The sequence below is a fragment of the Mustelus asterias genome, unplaced genomic scaffold (assembly GCF_964213995.1).
Source record: "Mustelus asterias unplaced genomic scaffold, sMusAst1.hap1.1 HAP1_SCAFFOLD_1109, whole genome shotgun sequence".
NCBI lineage: Eukaryota > Metazoa > Chordata > Chondrichthyes > Carcharhiniformes > Triakidae > Mustelus > Mustelus asterias.
Window position 1 is genome coordinate 32752 of NW_027591054.1, and position 19749 is coordinate 52500.

Below are 19749 nucleotides of genomic sequence, written 5' to 3' on the forward strand. Positions count from 1 at the left end.
AGGGATAGCCCAGGAAATTACCGACCGGTGAGTCTAACCTCAGTGGTTGGTAAGCTGATGGAGAAGATCCTGAGGGACAAGATTTATGAGCATTTGGAGAGGTTTAGTAGGCTCAAGAATACTCAGCATGGCTTTGTCAAGGGCAGATCGTGCCTTACGAGCCTGGTGGAGTTCTTCAAAAATGTGACTAAACACATTGACGAAGGGAAAGCGGTAGATGTGGTTTATATGGATTTTAGCAAGGCGTCAGATAAGGTCCCCCATGCAAGGCTTCTAGAAAAAGTGAGAGGGCATGGGATCCAAGGGGCTACTGCCCTGTGGATCCAGAACTGGCTTGCCCAAAGGAGGCAGAGAGTAGGTATAGATGGGTCTTTTTCTAAATGGAGGTCGGTCACCAGTGGTGTGCCCCAGGGATCTGTTCTGGGACCCTTGCTGTTTCTCATTTTCATAAATGACCTGGATGAGGAAGTGGAGGGATGGGTTGGTAAGCTTGCCGATGACACAAAGGTTGGTGGGGTTGTGGATAGTCTGGAGGGATGTCAGAAGTTACAGAGGGACATAGATAGGATGCAAGACTGGGCGGACAAGTGGCAGATGGACTTCAACCCAGATAAATGCGTAGTGGTCCATTTTGGCAGGTCGAATGGGATGAAGGAGTACAATATAAAGGGAAAGCCTCTTAGTACTGTGGAGGATCAGAAGGACCTTGGGGTCCAGGTCCATAGGACTCTAAAATCGGCCCCGCAGGTGGAGGAGGTGGTTAAGAAGGCGTATGGTGTGCTGGCCTTTATCAATCAAGGGATTGAGTTTGGGAGTCCGGGGATAATGATGCAGCTGTATAAGACCCTCGTCAGACCCCACTTGGAGTACTGTGCTCAGTTCTGGTCGCCTCATTACAGGAAGGATGTGGAAAAGATTGAAAGGGTGCAGAGGCGATTTACAAGGATGTTGCCTGGATTGAGTGGCATGCCTTATGAGGATAGGCTGAGGGAGCTCGGTCTTTTCTCCTTGGGGAGACGTAGGATGAGAGGAGACCTAATAGAGGTGTATAAGATGTTGTGAGGCATAGATCGGGTGGACTCTCAGAGGCTTTTTCCCAGGGTGGGAATGTCTGCTATGAGAGGACACAGGTTTAAGGTGCTGGGGGGGGTAGGTACAGGGGAAATGTTAGGGGTAAGTTTTTCACACAGAGGGTGGTGGGCGAGTGGAATCGGCTGCCGTCAGTGGTGGTGGAGGCGAACTCAATAGGGTCTTTTAAGAGACTCCTGGATGAGTACATGGAGCTTAATAGGATGGAGGGTTATAGGTAGGTCTAGAAGGTAGGGATGTGTTCAGCACAACTTGTGGGGCCGAAGGGCCTGTTTTGTGCTGTAGTTTTCTATGTTTCTACGTCTATCGTTGGACACTAAAGGGCAATTTAAAATTGAATGTGGGCTGAATGGCATCCACTTTGGTTCAGAATGCCTGTTAATGTTTCTTTCCCCTGTGCCAAGGTGTAGCAGTCTCCCACAGTGCTGAAGATGTATGGTCTGTACCTGGAAGCAGTGAATGATTACATCAACGAACTTTATGGTGAAGATGTTTGGCGACTCATTGAGGCCAGAGCAGAAATCCCACACCTCAAATTCGTCAAGCATCAGATGTACAAGTAAGCAGCAGCAACAAGGCTAAAGACTCCATAATCTCACAGTGTACACGCCCAGCCCATTCTCTATCTAACCCCGTGCTGTACCTGTCCTGGGAGTGTTTGATGGGGGACAGTGTCGAGGGAGCTTTACTCTGTATCTAACCCCGTGCTGTACCTGTCCTGGGAGTGTTTGATGGGGGACAGTGTAGAGGGAGCTTTACTCTGTATCTAACCCCGTGCTGTACCTGTCCTGGGAGTGTTTGATGGGGGACAGTGTAGAGGGAGCTTTACTCTGTATCTCACCCCGTGCTGTACCTGTCCTGGGAGTGTTTGATGGGGGACAGTGTCGAGGGAGCTTTACTCTGTATCTAACCCCGTGCTGTACCTGTCCTGGGAGTGTTTGATGGGGGACAGTGTAGAGGGAGCTTTACTCTGTATCTAACCCCGTGCTGTACCTGTCCTGGGAGTGTTTGATGGGGGACAGTGTAGAGGGAGCTTTACTCTGTATCTAACCCCGTGCTGTACCTGTCCTGGGAGTGTTTGATGGGGGACAGTGTAGAGGGAGCTTTACTCTGTATCTAACCCCGTGCTGTACCTGTCCTGGGAGTGTTTGATGGGGGCATTGTAGAGGGAGCTTTACTCTGTATCTAACCCCGTGCTGTACCTGTCCTGGGAGTGTTTGATGGGGGACAGTGTGGGGGAGCTTTACTCTGTATCTAACCCCATGCTGTACGGCACGGTAGCACAGTGGTTAGCACTGCTGCTTCACAGCTCCAGGGTCCCGGGTTCGATTCCCGGCTCGGGTCACTGTCTGTGTGGAGTTTGCACATTCTCCTCGTGTCTGCGTGGGTTTCCTCCGGGTGCTCCGGTTTCCTCCCACAGTCCAAAGATGTGCGGGTTAGGTTGATTGGCCAGGTTGAAAAAAAAATTGCCCCTTAGAGTCCTGGGATGTGTAGGTTAGAGGGATTAGCGGGTAAAATATGTGGGGGTAGGGCCTAGGTGGGATTGTGGTCGGTGCAGACTCGATGGGCCGAATGGCCTCCTTCTGCACTGTAGGGTTTCTATGATTTCTATGATTTCTATGTACCTGTCCTGGGAGTGTTTGATGGGGGGACAGTGTAGAGGGAGCTTTACTCTGTATCTAACTCCGTGCTGTACCTGTCCTGGGAGTGTTTGATGGGGGACAGTGGAGAGGGAGCTTTACTCTGTATCTAACCCCGTGCTGTACCTGTCCTGGGAGTGTTTGATGGGGGATAGTGTAGAGGGAACTTTACTCTGTATCTAACTCCGTTCTGTACCTGTCCTGGGAGTGTTTGATGGGGGACAGTGTAGAGGGAGCTTTACTCTGTATCTAACCCCGTGCTGTACCTGTCCTGGGAGTGTTTGATGGGGGACAGTGTAGAGGGAGCTTTACTCTGTATCTAACCCCGTGCTGTACCTGTCCTGGGAGTGTTTGATGGGGACAGTGTAGAGGGAGCTGTACTCTGTATCTAACCCCGTGCTGTACCTGTCCTGGGAGTGTTTGATGGGGGACAGTGGAGCGGAGCTTTACTCTGTATCTGACCCCGTGCTGTACCTGTCCTGGGAGTGTTTGATGGGGGACAGTGTAGAGGGAGCTTTACTCTGTATCTAACCCCGTGCTGTACCTGTCCTGGGAGTGTTTGATGGGGGACAGTGTAGAGGGAGCTTTACTCTGCATCTAACCCCGTGCTGTACCTGTCCTGGGAGTGTTTGATGGGGACAGTGTAGAGGGAGCTTTACTCTGTATCTAACCCCGTGCTGTATCTGTCCTGGGAGTGTTTGATGGGGACAGTGTAGAGGGAGCTTTACTCTGTATCTAACCCCGTGCTGTACCTGTCCTGGGAGTGTTTGATGGGGGACAGTATAGAGGGAGCTTTCCTCTGTATCTAACCCCGTGCTGTACCTGTTCTGGGAGTGTTTGATGCGAGGACAGTGTAGAGGGAGCTTTACTCTGTATCTAACCCTGTGCTGTACCTGTCCTGGGAGTGTTTGATGGGGGACAGTGTAGAGGGAGCTTTACTCTGTATCTAACCCCGTGCTGTATCTGTCCTGGGAGTGTTTGATGGGGGACAGTGTAGAGGGAGCTTTACTCTGTATCTAACCCTGTGCTGTACCTGTCCTGGGAGTGTTTGATGGGGACAGTGTAGAGGGAGCTTTACTCTGTATCTAACCCCGTGCTGTACCTGTCCTGGGAGTGTTTGATGGGGGACAGTGTAGAGGGAGCTTTACTCTGTATCTAACCCCGTGCTGTACCTGTCCTGGGAGTGTTTGATGGGGACAGTGTAGAGGGAGCTTTACTCTGTATCTAACCCTGTGCTGTACCTGTCCTGGGAGTGTTTGATGGGGGACAGTGTAGAGGGAGCTTTACTCTGTATCTAACCCCGTGCTGTACCTGTCCTGGGAGTGTTTGATGGGGACAGTGTAGAGGGAGCTTTACTCTGTATCTAACCCCGTGCTGTACCTGTCCTGGGAGTGTTTGATGGGGGACAGTGTAGAGGGAGCTTTACTCTGTATCTAACCCCGTGCTGTACCTGTCCTGGGAGTGTTTGATGGGGACAGTGTAGAGGGAGCTTTACTCTGTATCTAACCCCGTGCTGTACCTGTCCTGGGAGTGTTTGATGGGGGACAGTGTAGAGGGAGCTTTACTCTGTATCTAACCCCGTGCTGTACCTGTCCTGGGAGTGTTTGATGGGGGACAGTGTAGAGGGAGCTTTACTCTGTATCTAACCCCGTGCTGTACCTGTCCTGGGAGTGTGAGCTGGGGGACAGTGTAGAGGGAGCTTTACTCTGTATCTAACCCCGTGCTGTACCTGTCCTGGGAGTGTTTGATGGGGACAGTGTAGAGGGAGCTTTACTCTGTATCTAACCCCGTGCTGTACCTGTCCTGGGAGTGTTTGATGGGGGACAGTGTAGAGGGAGAAAGTAGAGACCTACATCCCTTCCCTATCCCCGTAACCTCCTCCCGCCCCTACACCCCCTCCCTATCTCTGAAGCCTCCTCCAGCCCCTATTCTCTCTCCCTCTCTCTCTCTGTCTCTCTCTCTCTGTCTCTCTCTCCCTCTCACTCTCTGTCTCTCTCTCTCTCTCCCTCTCTCTCTCTGTCTCTCTCTCTCTGTCTCTCTCTCCCTCTCACTCTCTGTCTCTCTCCCTCTGTCTCTCTCTCTTTGTCTCGCTCTCTCTGTCTGTCTCTCTCTGTCTGTCAATCTCTCTCTCTGTCTCTCTCTATTTGTCTCTCTGTCTCTCTCTCTCTCTCTCTCTGCCTCTCTCTGTCTCTCTCTCTCTCTCTGCCTCTCTCTGTCTCTCTCTCTCTCTGTCTCTCTCTCTCTCTCTCTGTCTCTCTCTGTCTCTCTGTCTCTCTCTGTCTCTCTGTCTCTCTCTCTCTCTGTCTCTCTCTCTCTCTCTGTCTCTCTCTCTCTCTCTGCCTCTCTCTCTGTCTCTCTCTCTGCCTCTCTCTCTGTCTCTCTCTCTCTGTCTCTCCCTCTGTGTCCCTGTCTCTCTCTCGCTCTGTCTCTCTCTCTGTGTCTCTGTCTCTTTCTCTCTCTCTCTGTCTCTCTCTCTCTCTCTCTCTGTCTCTCTCTCTGTGTCTCTGTCTCTGTCTCTCTCTCTGTCTCTGTCTCTCTCTCTGTGTCTCTGTCTCTGTCTCTCTCTGTCTCTCTCTCTCTCTCTCTCTCCACCTTTAAGACGCTCCTTTAACTCAACCTCTGTGACCGAGTGTTTGGTTGCCTGTCCCTCACATCTCCCCGTGAGTCTCGGGGGTCAGATTCTGTCTGATTCATGTGGCTTTGAACCCCCAGGGGGATGTTTCACTGGGTTAAGGTGCTATATCAATGCAGGTTGTTGTTCTGGGACTAATTCTGTTCTCTGTCCTGTTGTGAAGTGATAACCTGATTCTGCGAATGGCCAAAGCAGCAGGCCAGGTGCTGGGGAAGACCCACGATGAACTGATGTATGCGTTCGGGGTCTATATGGTGAAGAGAATCGGGAACTATGGCTACGAGAGGATCCTCAAGGTGAGGCCAAAAGTGTGGACCCCCCAACCACGCTCCCCGCCCTCCCTCCCTCCCTCCCCCGTGAGGGACGTCAGGACACAGGACAGCTAACACGCGTCAGTCCCATATCCCCCCTCCCCAGTCCCATATCCCCCCTCCCCAGTCCCATATCCCCCCTCCCCAGTCCCATATCCCCCCTCCCCAGTCCCATATCCCCCCTCCCCAGTCCCATATCCCCCCTCCCCAGTCCCATATCCCCCCTCCCCAGTCCCAAATCCCCCCTCCCCAGTCCCATATCCCCCCTCCCCAGTCCCATATCCCCCCTCCCCAGTCCCATATCCCCCCTCCCCAGTCCCATATCCCCCCTCCCCAGTCCCATATCCCCCCTCCCCAGTCCCATATCCCCCCTCCCCAGTCCCATATCCCCCCTCCCCAGTCCCATATCCCCCCTCCCCAGTCCCATATCCCCCCTCCCCAGTCCCATATCCCCCCTCCCCAGTCCCATATCCCCCCTCCCCAGTCCCATATCCCCCCAGTCCCATATCCCCCAGCCCCATATCCCCCCCAGTCCCATATCCCCCCAGTCCCATATCCCCCCAGTCCCATATCTCCCCAGTCCCATATCCTCCCAGTCCCATATCCCCCCAGTCCCATATCCCCCCAGTCCCATATCCCCCAGTCCCATATCCCCCAGTCCCATATCCCCCCCAGTCCCATGTCTCTCCCAGTCCCATATCGCCCCCCAGTCCCATATCTCCCCCAGTCGCATATCTCCCCCCAGTCCCATATCGGCCCCAGTCCCATATCTCCCCCAGTCGCAGATCTCCCCCCAGTCCCATATCTCCCCCCAGTCCCATATCTCCCCCCCAGTCCCATATGTCCCCCCCAGTCCCATATCTCCCCCCCCCCCCAGTCTCATGTCTCCCCCCAGTCTCATATCTCCCCCCAGTCCCATATCTCCCCCCAGTCCCATTCTTGGAGTGGGGGAGAATGTGGGACTCGCTCCCACGGGGAGAGTGGGGGAGAATGTGGGACACGCTCCCACGGGGAGTGGGGGAGAATGTGGGACTCGCTCCCACGGGGGAGAATGTGGGACTCACTCCCGCGGGGGAGAATGTGGGACTCACTCCCACGGGGGGAGTGGGGGAGAATGTGGGTCTTGCTCCTACACGGGGGAGTGGGGGAGAATGTGGGACTCACTCCCACGGGGGGAGTGGGGGAGAATGTGGGTCTTGCTCCTACATGGGGGAGTGGGAGGAGAATGTGGGACTCGCTCCCACGGGGGGAGTGGGAGAGAATGTGGGACTCGCTTCCACAGGGGGAGTGGGGGAGAATGTGGGTCTTGCTCCTACACGGGGGAGTGGGGGAGAATGTGGGACTCGCTCCCCACGGGGGGAGTGGGGGGAGAATGTGGGACTCGCTTCCACAGGGGGAGAGGGGGAGAATGTGGGACTCGCTTCCACAGGGGGAGTGGGGGAGAATGTGGGTCTTGCTCCTACACGGGGGAGTGGGGGAGAATGTGGGACTCGCTCCCCATGGGGGGAGTGGGGGGAGAATGTGGGACTCGCTTCCACAGGGGGAGAGGGGGAGAATGTGGGACTCGCTTCCACAGGGGGAGTGGGGGAGAATGTGGGACTCACTCCCACGGGGGGAGTGGGGAAGAATGTGGGACTCGCTCCCCACGGGGGGAGTGGGGGAGGTGAAAGCAGAGGGGGGGTAAGCTGGATAAAGACACGAGGGAGAAAGGAATAAAAGGATAGGTTGGAGGAATAATAGAAGGGAGGTGTGGAGGGGTGCTGATGTGGAGCAGGCGTGCGAGCATGGGAGCAGAGGGGCCGAATGGCCTCCAGTCGTCTCGCTTTCCCTCATGGGCCCTTCTTCTCTGCCTCCCTTTGCCCCACGCCCGCCTCTACAACACCCACCCACCCTGTTGTGGAGCGTAGATGGATCCCCTCTCTGAGGACGAACACGCCAAGAGGAGTACCTCGCTTCGTAATCTGTTAATGTGAGTGTGCGAAGGGGTAACATCTGCATTTCAACTTACTAAGCAAAATAAATAGCATTTTCATCACTCTCTAAATTACAACCAGGTTTTGTCGTCATCCGGAATCTTCTTTGCTGATTTCTTCTGAGATGCCAAGTAGGGTGGTGGAGGCAGGCACGCTGACATCGTTTAAGACTTACCTGGATAGTCACATGAGCAGCCTGGGAATGGAGGGATACAAACGATTGGTCTAGTTGGACCAAGGAGCGGCACAGGCTTGGAGGGCCGAAGGGCCTGTTTCCTGTGCTGTACTGTTCTTTGTTCTTTGTTATGACTGAGATGAGGTTTTCTTTTAAGACGTAAGTGGGGTGGAGCACGGTGGCACAGTGGGTTAGCACTGCTGCCTCACAGCGCCAGGGACGCGGGTTTAATTCTGGCCTCGGGTCACTGTCTGCGTGGGGTTTGCACATTCTCCCCGTGTCTGCGTGGGTTTCCTCTGGATGCTCCGGTTTCCTCCCACACTCCAAAGATGTGCAGGTTAGGTGGATTGGCCGCGCTAAATTGCCTCTTAGTGTCCAAAGATGTGTGGGTTAGGTGGATTGGCCATGCTAAATTGTCCCTTAGTGTCCAAAGATATGCAGGTTAGGTGGATTGGCCATGCTAAATTGTCCTTTAGTGTCCAAAGATATGCAGGTTAGGGGGATTGGCCATGCTAAATTGCCTCTTAGTGTCCAAAGATGTCTGGGTTAGGTGGATTGGCCATGCTAAATTGTCCCTTAGTGTCCAAAGATGTGCAGGTTAGATGGATTGACCATGCTAAATTGCCCCTTAGTGTCCAAAGATGTGCGGGTTAGGTGGATTGGCCATGCTAAATTGCCCCTCAGTGTCCAAAGATGTGCAGGTTAGGTGGATTGGCCATGCTAAATTGTCCCTTAGTGTCCAAAGATGTGCAGGTTAGGTGGATTGACCATGCTAAATTGTCCCTTAGTGTCCAAAGATGTGCAGGTTAGGTGGATTGGCCGTGCTAAATTGCCCCTCAGTGTCCAAAGATGTGCAGGTTAGGTGGATTGGCCATGCTAAATTGCCCCTTAGTGTCCAAAGATGTGCAGGTTAGGTGGATTGGCCATGCTAAATTGTCCCTTAGTGTCCAAAGATGTGCAGGTTAGGTGGATTGGCCATGCTAAATTGCCCCTTAGTGTCCAAAGATGTGCAGGTTAGGGGGATTGGCCATGCTAAATTGCCCCTTAGTGTCCAAAGATGTGCAGGTTAGGTGGATTGGCCATACTAAATTGTCCCCTTAGTGTCAGGAGGACTAGCTTGGGTAATCTGGACACCTAAAAACTTGAAGCTCTCGACCCTTTCTACTTTGTCCCCGTTGATGTAGACAGGAGCATGTTCTCCTTTACGCTTCCTGAAGTTGATGACAATCCCCTTAGTTTAGTTGACATTGAGGGAGAGATTATTGTTGCTGCACCAGTTCACCAGATTCTGTGCACTGCATTTTGCGCCTGTATCTTTTTTAAATCTCCGGGCGCAGCGGAGGAAAACGCACTATTTTTTAAACATGAACTTTTACAACTCTTAGCAATTTGCAAATTTTGTAGTAACTTTACAAACACTTATTTTACAACCCCCCGCCCCATCCCCCCCAACCCTAACCCCACCTCCAGGTCCTGGGACGGAACGTCCGTGACTTCATTAATGAGCTGGACAACCTACACGAGTATTTCCGCTTCTCTTTCCCCAAGGTTCAGCCGCCCAGCTTCTGCGTGGAGGAGGAGTGCGAAACCAGCCTGACCCTCCACTACCGCAGCACCCGCAAGGGATTCACGCAGTTCGTCAAGGGTAAGGTGGGGGAGGAAGAGGGAGAGGAGGGAGGGAGTGGGGGTGGGGGGGGTTTGGGGTACATCTTCAGAAGGCTCTCTCTCTCTCTCTCACACACACGGCCGCTGTGACAACAATGGCCTCAGCACGGTGACCCAGTGAGTTGGCACTGCTGCCTCACAGCGCCACGGACCCGGGTTCGATTCCCAATCTTGGGTCACTGTCTGTGTGGAGTCTGCACGTTCTCCCCCAGCGTCTGCGTGGGTTTCCTCCGGGAGCTCTGGTTTCCTCCCACAGTCCAAAAATGTATAGGTCAGGTGGATTAGCCATATTAAATTGCCTCTTAGTGCCCAAAGATGTGCGGGTTTGGGGGATTGGGCATGCTAAATTGCCCCTTAGTGTCCAAAGATGTGCTGGTTAGGTGGATTGGCCATATTAAATTGCCCCTTAGAGTCCAAAGATGTGCTGGTTAGGTGGATTGACCATGCTAAATTGCCCCTTAGTGTCCAACGATGTGCAGGTTAGATGGATTGGCCATGCTAAATTGTCCCTTAGTGTCCAAAGATGTACAGGTTAGGTGGATTGGCCGTGCTAAATTGCCCCTTAGTGTCCAAAGATGTGCAGGTTAGGTGGATTGGCCATGCTAAATTGCTCCTTAGTGTCCAAAGATGTGCTGGTTAGGTGGATTGGCCATATTAAATTGCCCCTTAGAGTCCAAAGATGTGCTGGTTAGGTGGATTGGCCATATTAAATTGCCCCTTAGAGTCCAAAGATGTGCTGGTTAGGTGGATTGACCATGCTAAATTGCCCCTTAGTGTCCAACGATGTGCAGGTTAGATGGATTGGCCATGCTAAATTGTCCCTTAGTGTCCAAAGATGTACAGGTTAGGTGGATTGGCCGTGCTAAATTGCCCCTTAGTGTCCAAAGATGTGCAGGTTAGGTGGATTGGCCATCCTAAATTGCTCCTTAGTGTCCAAAGATGTGCAGGTTAGGTGGATTGGCCATGCTAAATTGCCCTTAGTGTCCAAAGATGTGAAGGTTAGGCGGATTGGCCATGCTAAATTGCCCTTAGTGACCAAAGATGTGCAGGTTAGGTGGATTGGCCATGCTAAATTGCCCTTAGTGTCCAAAGATGTGAAGGTTAGGCGGATTGGCCATGCTAAATTGCCCTTAGTGTCCAAAGATGTGAAGGTTAGGTGGATTGGCCATGCTAAATTGTCCCTTAGTGTCCAAAGATGTGCAGGTTAGGTGGATTGGCCATGCTAAATTGTCCCTTAGTGCCCAAAGATGTGTAGGTTAGGTGGATTGGCCATGCTAAATTGTCCCTTAGTGCTCAAAGATGTGCAGGTTAAGTGGATTGGCCATGCTAAATTGTCCCTTAGTGCCCAAAGATGTGTAGGTTAGGTGGATTGGCCATGCTAAATTGTCCCTTAGTGTCCAAAGATGTGCAGGTTAGGTGGATTGGCCATGCTAAATTGCTCCTTAGTGTCCAAAGATGCGCAGGTTAGGTGGATTGGCCATGCTAAATTGCCCCTTAGTGTCCAAAGATATGCAGGTTAGGTGGATTGGCCGTGCTAAATTGCCCTTAGTGTCCAAAGATGTGCAGGTTAGGTGGATTGGCCATGCTAAATTGTCCTTAGTGTCCAAAGATGTGAAGGTTAGGGGGATTGGCCATGCTAAATTGCCCTTAGTGTCCAAAGATGTGAAGGTTAGGGGGATTGGCCGTGCTAAACTGCCCTGAGTGTCCAAAGATGGGTATGTCAGGTGGATCGGCCATGCGAAAATGTTGACCACATTGCTGTGTGCGCGCGTGGAGAGGGGGATCTGGAGTCACATGTAGGCCAGACTGGGTAAGGACGGGAAATTCCCTTCCCTAAAGGACATTGGTCTGGCCAATACACCGAACTTCAACATTTTTGGACTGTGGGAGGAAAGTTTTGAAGTTCATTTATATATTAGTCACAATTAGGCTGACATTAACACCGCAATGAAATTACTGTGAAAATCCCCTAGTCGCCACACTCCGGTGCCTGTTCGGGTTACACTGAGGGAGAATTTAGCACGGCCAATGCACCCTAACCTGCACGTCTTTCAGACTGTGGGAGGAAACCGGAGCACCCGGAGGAAACCCACGCAGACACGCGGAGAATGTGCAGACTCCGCACAGACAGTGACCTCAGCGGGAATCAAACCCGGGTCCTTGGCGCTGTGAGGCAGCAGTGCTAAATACTGTGCCATCCTCGTATCAAACGGTCAGAGCTGAGGGAGCGCCGCACTGTGGGAGGGTCAGTGCTGAGGGAGCGCCGCACTGTGGGAGTGTCAGTGCTGAGGGAGCGCCGCACTGTGGGAGGGTCAGTGCTGAGGGAGTGCCGCACTGTGGGAGGGTCAGTGCTGAGGGAGCGCCGCACTGTGGGAGGGTCAGTGCTGAGGGAGCGCCGCACTGTGGGAGGGTCAGTGCTGAGGGAGCGCCGCACTGTGGGAGGGTCAGTGCTGAGGGAGCGCCGCACTGTGGGAGGGTCGGTGCTGAGGGAGCACCGCACTGTGGGAGGGTCAGCGCTGAGGGAGCGCTGAACTGTGGGAGGGTCAGTGCCGAGGGAGCGCTGCACTGTGGGAGGGTCGGTGCTGAGGGAGCGCCGCACTGTGGGAGGGTCAGTGCTGAGGCAGTGCCGCACTGTGGGAGGGTCATTGCTGAGGGAGCGCCGCACTGTGAGATGGTCGGTGCTGAGGGAGCGCCGCACTGTGGGAGGGTCAGTGCCGAGGGAGCGCCGCACTGTGGGAGGGTCAGTGCTGAGGGAGCGCCGCACTGTGGAAGGGTCGGGGCTGAGGGAGCGCCGCACTGTGGGAGGGTCAGTGCTGAGGGAGCGCCGCACTGTGGGTGGGTCAGTGCTGAGGGAGCGCCGCACTGTGGGAGGGTCAGTGCTGAGGGAGCGCCGCACTGTGGGAGGGTCGGTGCTGAGGGAGCGCCGCACTGTGGGTCAGTGCTGAGGGAGCGCCGCACTGTGGGAGGGTCGGTGCTGAGGGAGCGCCGCACTGTGGGAGGGTCAGCGCTGAGGGAGTGCCGCACTGTGGGAGGGTCAGCGCTGAGGGAGTGCCGCACTGTGGGAGGGTCAGTGCTGAGGGAGCGCCGCACTGTGGGAGGGTCAGTGCTGAGGGAGCGCCGCACTGTGGGTCAGTGCTGAGGGAGCGCCGCACTGTGGGAGGGTCAGTGCTGAGGGAGCGCCGCACTGTGGGAGGGTCAGTGCTGAGGGAGCGCCGCACTGTGGGAGGGTCAGTGCCGAGGGAGCGCTGCACTGTGGGAGGGTCGGTGCCGAGTGAGCGCCGCACTGTGGGCGGTTGGTTGGGGGGAACTGGAGGTTGGTGGAGGGGTGTGCCCTCTTGCACCAAGCGTCCCTCCCTCTCACTCTCCTCCCTCCCAGGACAGCTCTCGCAAGTTGGCCGACAGTTCTACAACACGGATATCGAGGTGGAGATCCTGACTAAGGAGGAGACGGAAAAGATGACCTATGTGGTCTACAAGATGAACTTTGACAACGCGGCCTTCAAGCACCGCACGCCTCAGCTGAAGGCCGCCCCCGGTTACGAGAAGCTCCCCATGAAGAAAGGCATCATTTTTGACATGTTCCCCTTCAGCATGATATTCCGCCGTGACATGACGATGTATCGCATCGGCGAGGGACTGAAGGAGGTCTTCTCCGAGCTCCAGGGAAAGAAGGTGGACGATGAGTTCATCTTAGTACGTCCCATGCTGGAATTTAACTGGGACAACGTGAGTTGGGAGTGTTTGATGGCGGGACAGTGCTTGTGTCTTTATGTGCCCTGTTTGTTGTTTGTTAGCAGATCTCCCACTCACCTGACGAAGGAGCAGCGCTCCGAAAGCTAGTGGCGTTTGCTACCAAATAAACCTGTTGGACTTTAACCTGGTGTTGTTAGACTCCTTACTGTGTTTGATGGGGACAGTGTAGAGGGAGCTTTACTCTGTATCTCACCCCGTACAGTACCTGTCCTGGGAGTGTTTGATGGGGGGACAGTGTAGAGGGAGCTTTACTCTGTATCTCACCCCGTACAGTACCTGTCCTGGGAGTGTTTGATGGGGGGACAGTGTAGAGGGAGCTTTACTCTGTATCTAACCCCGTGCTGTACCTGTCCTGGGAGTGTTTGATGGGGGACAGTGTAGAGGGAGCTTTACTCTGTATCTCACCCCGTACAGTACCTGTCCTGGGAGTGTTTGATGGGGGGACAGTGTAGAGGGAGCTTTACTCTGTATCTCACCCCGTGCTGTACCTGTCCTGGGAGTGTTTGATGGGGACAGTGTAGAGGGAGCTTTACTCTGTATCTCACCCCGTGCTGTACCTGTCCTGGGAGTGTTTGATGGGGGGACAGTGTCGAGGGAGCTTTACTCTGTATCTAACCCCGTGCTGTACCTGTCCTGGGAGTGTTTGATGGTGACAGTGTAGAGGGAGCTTTACTCTGTATCTAACCCCGTGCTGTACCTGTCCTGGGAGTGTTTGATGGGGACAGTGTAGAGGGAGCTTTACTCTGTATCTAACCCCGTGCTGTACCTGTCCTGGGAGTGTTTGATGGGGACAGTGTAGAGGGAGCTTTACTCTGTATCTAACCCCGTGCTGTACCTGTCCTGGGAGTGTTTGATGGGGGACAGTGTAGAGGGAGCTTTACTCTGTATCTAACCCCGTGCTGTACCTGTCTTGGGAGTGTTTGATGGGGGACAGTGTAGAGGGAGCTTTACTCTGTATCTAACCCCGTGCTGTACCTGTCCTGGGAGTGTTTGATGGGGGACAGTGTAGAGGGAGCTTTACTCTGTATCTCACCCCGTGCTGTACCTGTCCTGGGAGTGTTTGATGGGGGACAGTGTAGAGGGAGCTTTACTCTGTATCTAACCCCGTGCTGTACCTGTCCTGGGAGTGTTTGATGGGGACAGTGTAGAGGGAGCTTTACTCTGTATCTAACGCCGTGCTGTACCTGTCCTGGGAGTGTTTGATGGGGACATTGTAGAGGGAGCTTTACTCTGTATCTAACCCCGTGCTGTACCTGTCCTGGGAGTGTTTGATGGGGACAGTGTAGAGGGAGCTTTACTCTGTATCTAACCCCGTGCTGTACCTGTCCTGGGAGTGTTTGATGGGGGACAGTGTAGAGGGAGCTTTACTCTGTATCTAACCCCGTGCTGTACCTGTCCTGGGAGTGTTTGATGGGGGACAGTGTAGAGTTAACTTAAAAGTAAAATTTATTTATTAGTGTCACAAGTCGGCTTACATTAACACTGCAATGAAGTTACTGTGAAAATCCCCCAGTCACCACACTCCTGTTCGGGTTACACTGAGGGGGAATTTAGCGCGGCCAATCCACCCTAACCAGCACGTCTTTCGAACTGTGGGAGGAAACCGGAGCACCCGGGGGAAACCCACGCAGACACGGGGAGAACGTGCAGACTCCACACAGACAGTGACCCGAGCCGGGAATCGAACCCGGGTCCCTGGCGCTGTGAGGCAGCAGTGCTAACCCGCTGTGCCGCCTCGAAGTAACGGATTCCCCTAAAGGGCTCAATCCCTTCAGCCTCTGGGGAGAAGGCACCGATGTCAGTCCTGTCCTTGTCTCCTCAGTCCTGGGTTGGTATCTCCCACTCCGAGAGGGGGCGCTCCCCCCCCACCTCCCCCCGCATGGTACTAAGGGGTCTGGTTCAGTGAGGGGAGATTTTTGATTTGGTTTGATTTATTATTGTCACATGTATTGGGATACAGTGAAAAGTATTGTTTCTTGCGCGCTATACAGACAAAGCATACCGTTCATAGAGTACATTGGCAACCCAACTATACTACAGTTAATATTTATAGTTATACTATAGTTCAACACTATAGTTAAGAAAGCCCCACCAACGCCTCTACTTTCTCAGGAGACTAAGGAAATTTGGCATGTCCGCTACGACTCTCACCAACTTTTACAGATGCCCCATAGAAAGCATTCTTTCTGGTTGTATCACAGCTTGGTCTGGCTCCTGCTCTGCCCAAGACCGCAAGGAACTAGAAAAGATCGTGAATGTAGCCCAATCCCATCACGCAAACCAGCCTCCCATCCATTGACTCTGTCTACACATCCCTCTGCCTCGGGGAAAAGCAGCCAGCATAATCAAGGACCCCACGCACCCCGGACATTCTCTCTTCCACCTTCTTCCGTCGGGAAAAAGATACAAAAGTCTGAGGTCACGCAACAACCGACTCAAGAACAGCTTCTTCCCTGCTGCTGTCAGACTTTTGAATGGACCTACCTCGCATTTAGTTGATCTTTCTCTACACCCTAGCTGTTACTGTAACACTACATTTTGCATTCTCTCCTTTCCTTCTCTATGAACGGTATGCTTTGTCTGTATAGCGCGCAAGAAACAATACTTTTCACTGTATCCCAATACATGTGACAATAATAAATCAAATCAAATCAAAAACTCTCCTCACTGAACCAGACCCCTCAGTACCATGGCACGGGGGGGGGGGGAGGGGGATGGGGGGGAGGGGGCGTGGAGGAGCCCCCCTCTCGAAGTGGGAGATACCAACCCAGGAGTGGAAAAACCAGGACACAGCTGACATCGGAGCCTTCTCCCCAGAGGCTGAAGAGATAAGTCGATTGAGTCCTTCAGGGGAATCTGTTACTTGGGGATAGTGGTTAGCACTGCTGCCTCACAGCGCCAGGGACCCGGGTTCGATTCCCGGCTCGGGTCACTGTCTGTGCGGAGTGTGCACGTTCTCCCCGTGTCTGCGTGGGTTTCCTCCGGGTGCTCCGGTTTCCTCCCACAGTCCCAAAGATGTGCGGGTTAGGGTGCGTCGACCGTGCTAAATTCTCCCTCGGGTCGGAGGGGACACTGGGTGCCGGCCCGGGAAGGGGCACGAGCGATCCTTCGGCTAACTGGCCGCGTCTCTTTCCCGTCTCGACAGATCTACACCCACTTGAACAATGTCTTTGAGCTGATGTCGAAGGCGGTGGTGGAAAGTAAGCAGAAAGTCAGCGTCAACCAGACGGACAAGGAGGAGGGAGTGAAGGAGGAAAAGGAGAGCGGCACAGGTCAGCGTTAACCCTCTGTCCGTCCCAGGAGCAGCCAAACGCAACCCTGGGGGGGGTACTGATGCGCGTTATCAAACACGAGGCTAGATGCTCGGGAAATAAAGGCTTTTCTTTACTGTAATGAAGCAGCCAGTAATTATATACACTATCCCAGACTGAGGGGTCCCAGCCAGAGCAGGGACTTTTATACCTCTCCCAGGAGGCGGAGCCCGACTGGGATGTGCCACAACACTACAGTACAAAGGTGTAACAACCCCACCCTAACCCCAACAGCAACAATAGCACAACCCAACAGTAACATATGTACATCCTTGTAGTACTGGCCAGACCCTGGCTCAGCACTATCCAGTGGGAACCAACGCTGGTTCACCACAGGTACCCACTCCACATGCCGCAGACACAGGCCGGGATCTCACTCACCCCGTTTGGTGTCCGAACCTCTCACCTCCCTGGACAAGTCCACCACCCAAACCCTACCCCAAATCCACCACCAATCTTTCACCACTCAGAGCAACTCTCTCACTCAATCCGTGCTGTACCTGTCCTGGGAGTGTTTGATGTGGACAGTGTAGAGGGAGCTTTAGTCTGTATCTCAACCCGTGCTGTCCCTGTCCTGGGAGTGTTTGATGGGGACAGTGTAGAGGGAGCTTGACTCTGTATCTAACCCCGTGCTGTACCTGTCCTGGGAGTGTTTGATGGGGACAGTGTAGAAGGAGCTTTACTCTGTATCTAACCCCGTGCTGCACCTGTCCTGGGAGTGTTTGATGGGGGACAGTGTAGAGGGAGCTTTACTCTGTATCTAACCCCGTGCTGTACCTGTCCTGGGAGTGTTTGATGGGGGACAGTGTAGAGGGAGCTTTACTCTGTATCTAACCCCGTCCTGTACCTGTCCTGGGAGTGTTTGATGGGGGACAATGTAGAGGGAGCTTTACTCTGTATCTAACCCTGTGCTGTACCTGTCCAGGGGGTTTTTGATGGGGACAGTGTAGAGGGAGCTTTACTCTGTATCTAACCCCATGCTGTACCTGTCCTGGCAGTGTTTGATGGGGGACAGTGTAGAGGGAGCTTTACTCTGTATCTAACCCCGTGCTGTACCTGTCCTGGGAGTGTTTGATGGGGGACAGTGTAGAGGGAGCTTTACTCTGTATCTAACCCCGTGCTGTACCTGTACTGGGAGTGTTTGATGGGGGACAGTGTAGAGGGAGCTTTACTCTGTATCTAACCCCGTGCTGTACCTGTCCTGGGAGTGTTTGATGGGGACAGTGTAGAGGGATCTTTACTCTGTATCTAACCCCGTGCTGTACCTGTCCTGGGAGTGTTTGATGGGGGACAGTGTAGAGGGAGCTTTACTCTGTATCTAACCCCGTGCTGTACCTGTCCTGGGAGTGTTTGATAGAGATAAGTTAGGCTTACATTAACACTGCAATGAAGTTACTGTGAAAATCCCCTAGTCGCCACACTTCTGTTTGGGTAACACTGAGGGAGAATTTAGCACGGCCAATGCACCCTAACCAGCATGTCTTTCGGACTGTGGGAGGAAACCGGAGCACCCGGAGGAAACCCACGCAGACACGGGGAGAATGTGCAGACTCCACACAGACAGTGACCCGAGCCAGGAATCGAACCCGGGTCCGTGATGCTGTGAGGCAGCAGCGCTAACTATTGTGGCATGTTTTGGCATCAACTACTATCTGTGGGAGTGAATTTCACACATTCACCACCCTCTGGGTGAAGAAATTCCTCCTCACCTCAGTCCCAAACGGTGCACCCGCATCCTCAGACTGTGACCCCCCTGGTTTTGGAAATTCCGTCCATCGGGAATGTCCTTCCCGGGTCTCCTTGCGCACCTGACCCGGGTCTCGAGATCCGTCCCTCTGCCAAATAACTGATGGAAAAGTCACCCAATGTCGTCAGTGTCTCACGGTTCCCCTGTCTCTCTCTCTCGCTCTCGACACAGAAGGGGGCAGCCACGAGGAACAGATCAGCTCAGACCACGAGTATGTGGGGGGGGCTCTGTTACAGAAGAATGTCGGGAACCCAACAGCCCAGGACATTGAGCTCCTGGCCTTCCAGACCGTCACAGGTGAGACGCGACACTTTCAACGTCCAGACACGATTGGAACATGAGGGGGAGTCGAGAAGGCGAAAGTGGAGGACTTTCCAGCCCCCTCCCTATCTCCGCAAACACCTCCAGCCCCTACATCCCCTCCCTATCTCTGTAACCTCCTCCAGCCCCTACACCCCCTCCCTATCTCTGTAACCTCCTCCAGTCCCCTCCACCCCCTCCCTATCTCTGTAACCTCCTCCAGCCCCTACATCCCCTCCCTATCTCTGTAACCTCCTCCAGCCCCTCCACCCCCTCCCTATCTCTGTAACCTCCATCAGCCCCTACACCCCCCTCCCTATCTCTGTAACCCCCTCCAGCCCCTACACCCCCTCCCTATCTCTGTAACCCCCTCCAGCCCCTACACCCCCCTCCCTATCTCTGTAACCCCCTTCAGCCCCTACACCCCCTCCCTATCTCTGTAACCCCCTCCAGCCCCTACACCCCCTCCCTATCTCTGTAACCCCCTCCAGCCCCTACACCCCCTCCCTATCTCTGTAACCTCCTCCAGCCCCTACACCCCCTCCCAATCTCTGTAACCTCCTCCAGCCCCTACACCCCCCTCCCTATCTCTGTAACCTCCTCCAGCCCCTACACCCCCTCCCTATCTCTGTAACCTCCTCCAGCCCCTACACCCCCTCCCTATCTCTGTAACCTCCTCCAGCCCCTACATCCCCTCCCTATCTCTGTAACCTCCTACAGCCCTCTATACCCCCCTCCCTATCTCTGTAACCCCCTCCAGCCCTCTATACCCCCCTCCCTATCTCTGTAACCTCCCACAGCCCCCAAACCCCTCCCTATCTCTGTAACCTCCTCCAGCCCCTACATCACCTCCCTATCTCTGTAACCTCCTCCAGTCCCCTCCACCCCCTCCCTATCTCTGTAACCTCCTCCAGCCCCTACACCCCCTCCCTATCTCTGTAACCTCCTCCAGCCCCTACATCACCTCCCTATCTCTGTAACCTCCTCCAGCCCCTACACCCCCTCCCTATCTCTGTAACCTCCTCCAGCCCCTACACCCCCTCCCTATCTCTGTAAACCCCTCCAGCCCCGACACCCCCTCCCCATCTCTGTAACCTCCTCCAGCCCCTACATCCCCTCCCTATCTCTGTAACCCCCTCCAGCCCCGACACCC

At 54.1% G+C, this 19749-nt stretch overlaps 1 protein-coding gene across 1 annotated transcript in view; it reads left to right on the forward strand.

The window, feature by feature from the left end:
* The first annotated feature begins 1593 nt into the window (after window positions 1–1593).
* The window catches only part of LOC144487896 (soluble guanylate cyclase 88E-like), a 54706-nt gene continuing 36550 nt past the window's right edge, over window positions 1594–19749 (forward strand). The window contains exons 1-5 of the mRNA XM_078205947.1: window positions 1594–1648; window positions 5525–5657; window positions 9291–9465; window positions 12862–13211; window positions 18468–18507. Coding sequence (XP_078062073.1) covers window positions 1641–1648; window positions 5525–5657; window positions 9291–9465; window positions 12862–13211; window positions 18468–18507 — 706 coding nt within the window. The 5' untranslated portion in view covers window positions 1594–1640. The remainder of the gene's footprint in view (window positions 1649–5524; window positions 5658–9290; window positions 9466–12861; window positions 13212–18467; window positions 18508–19749) is intronic.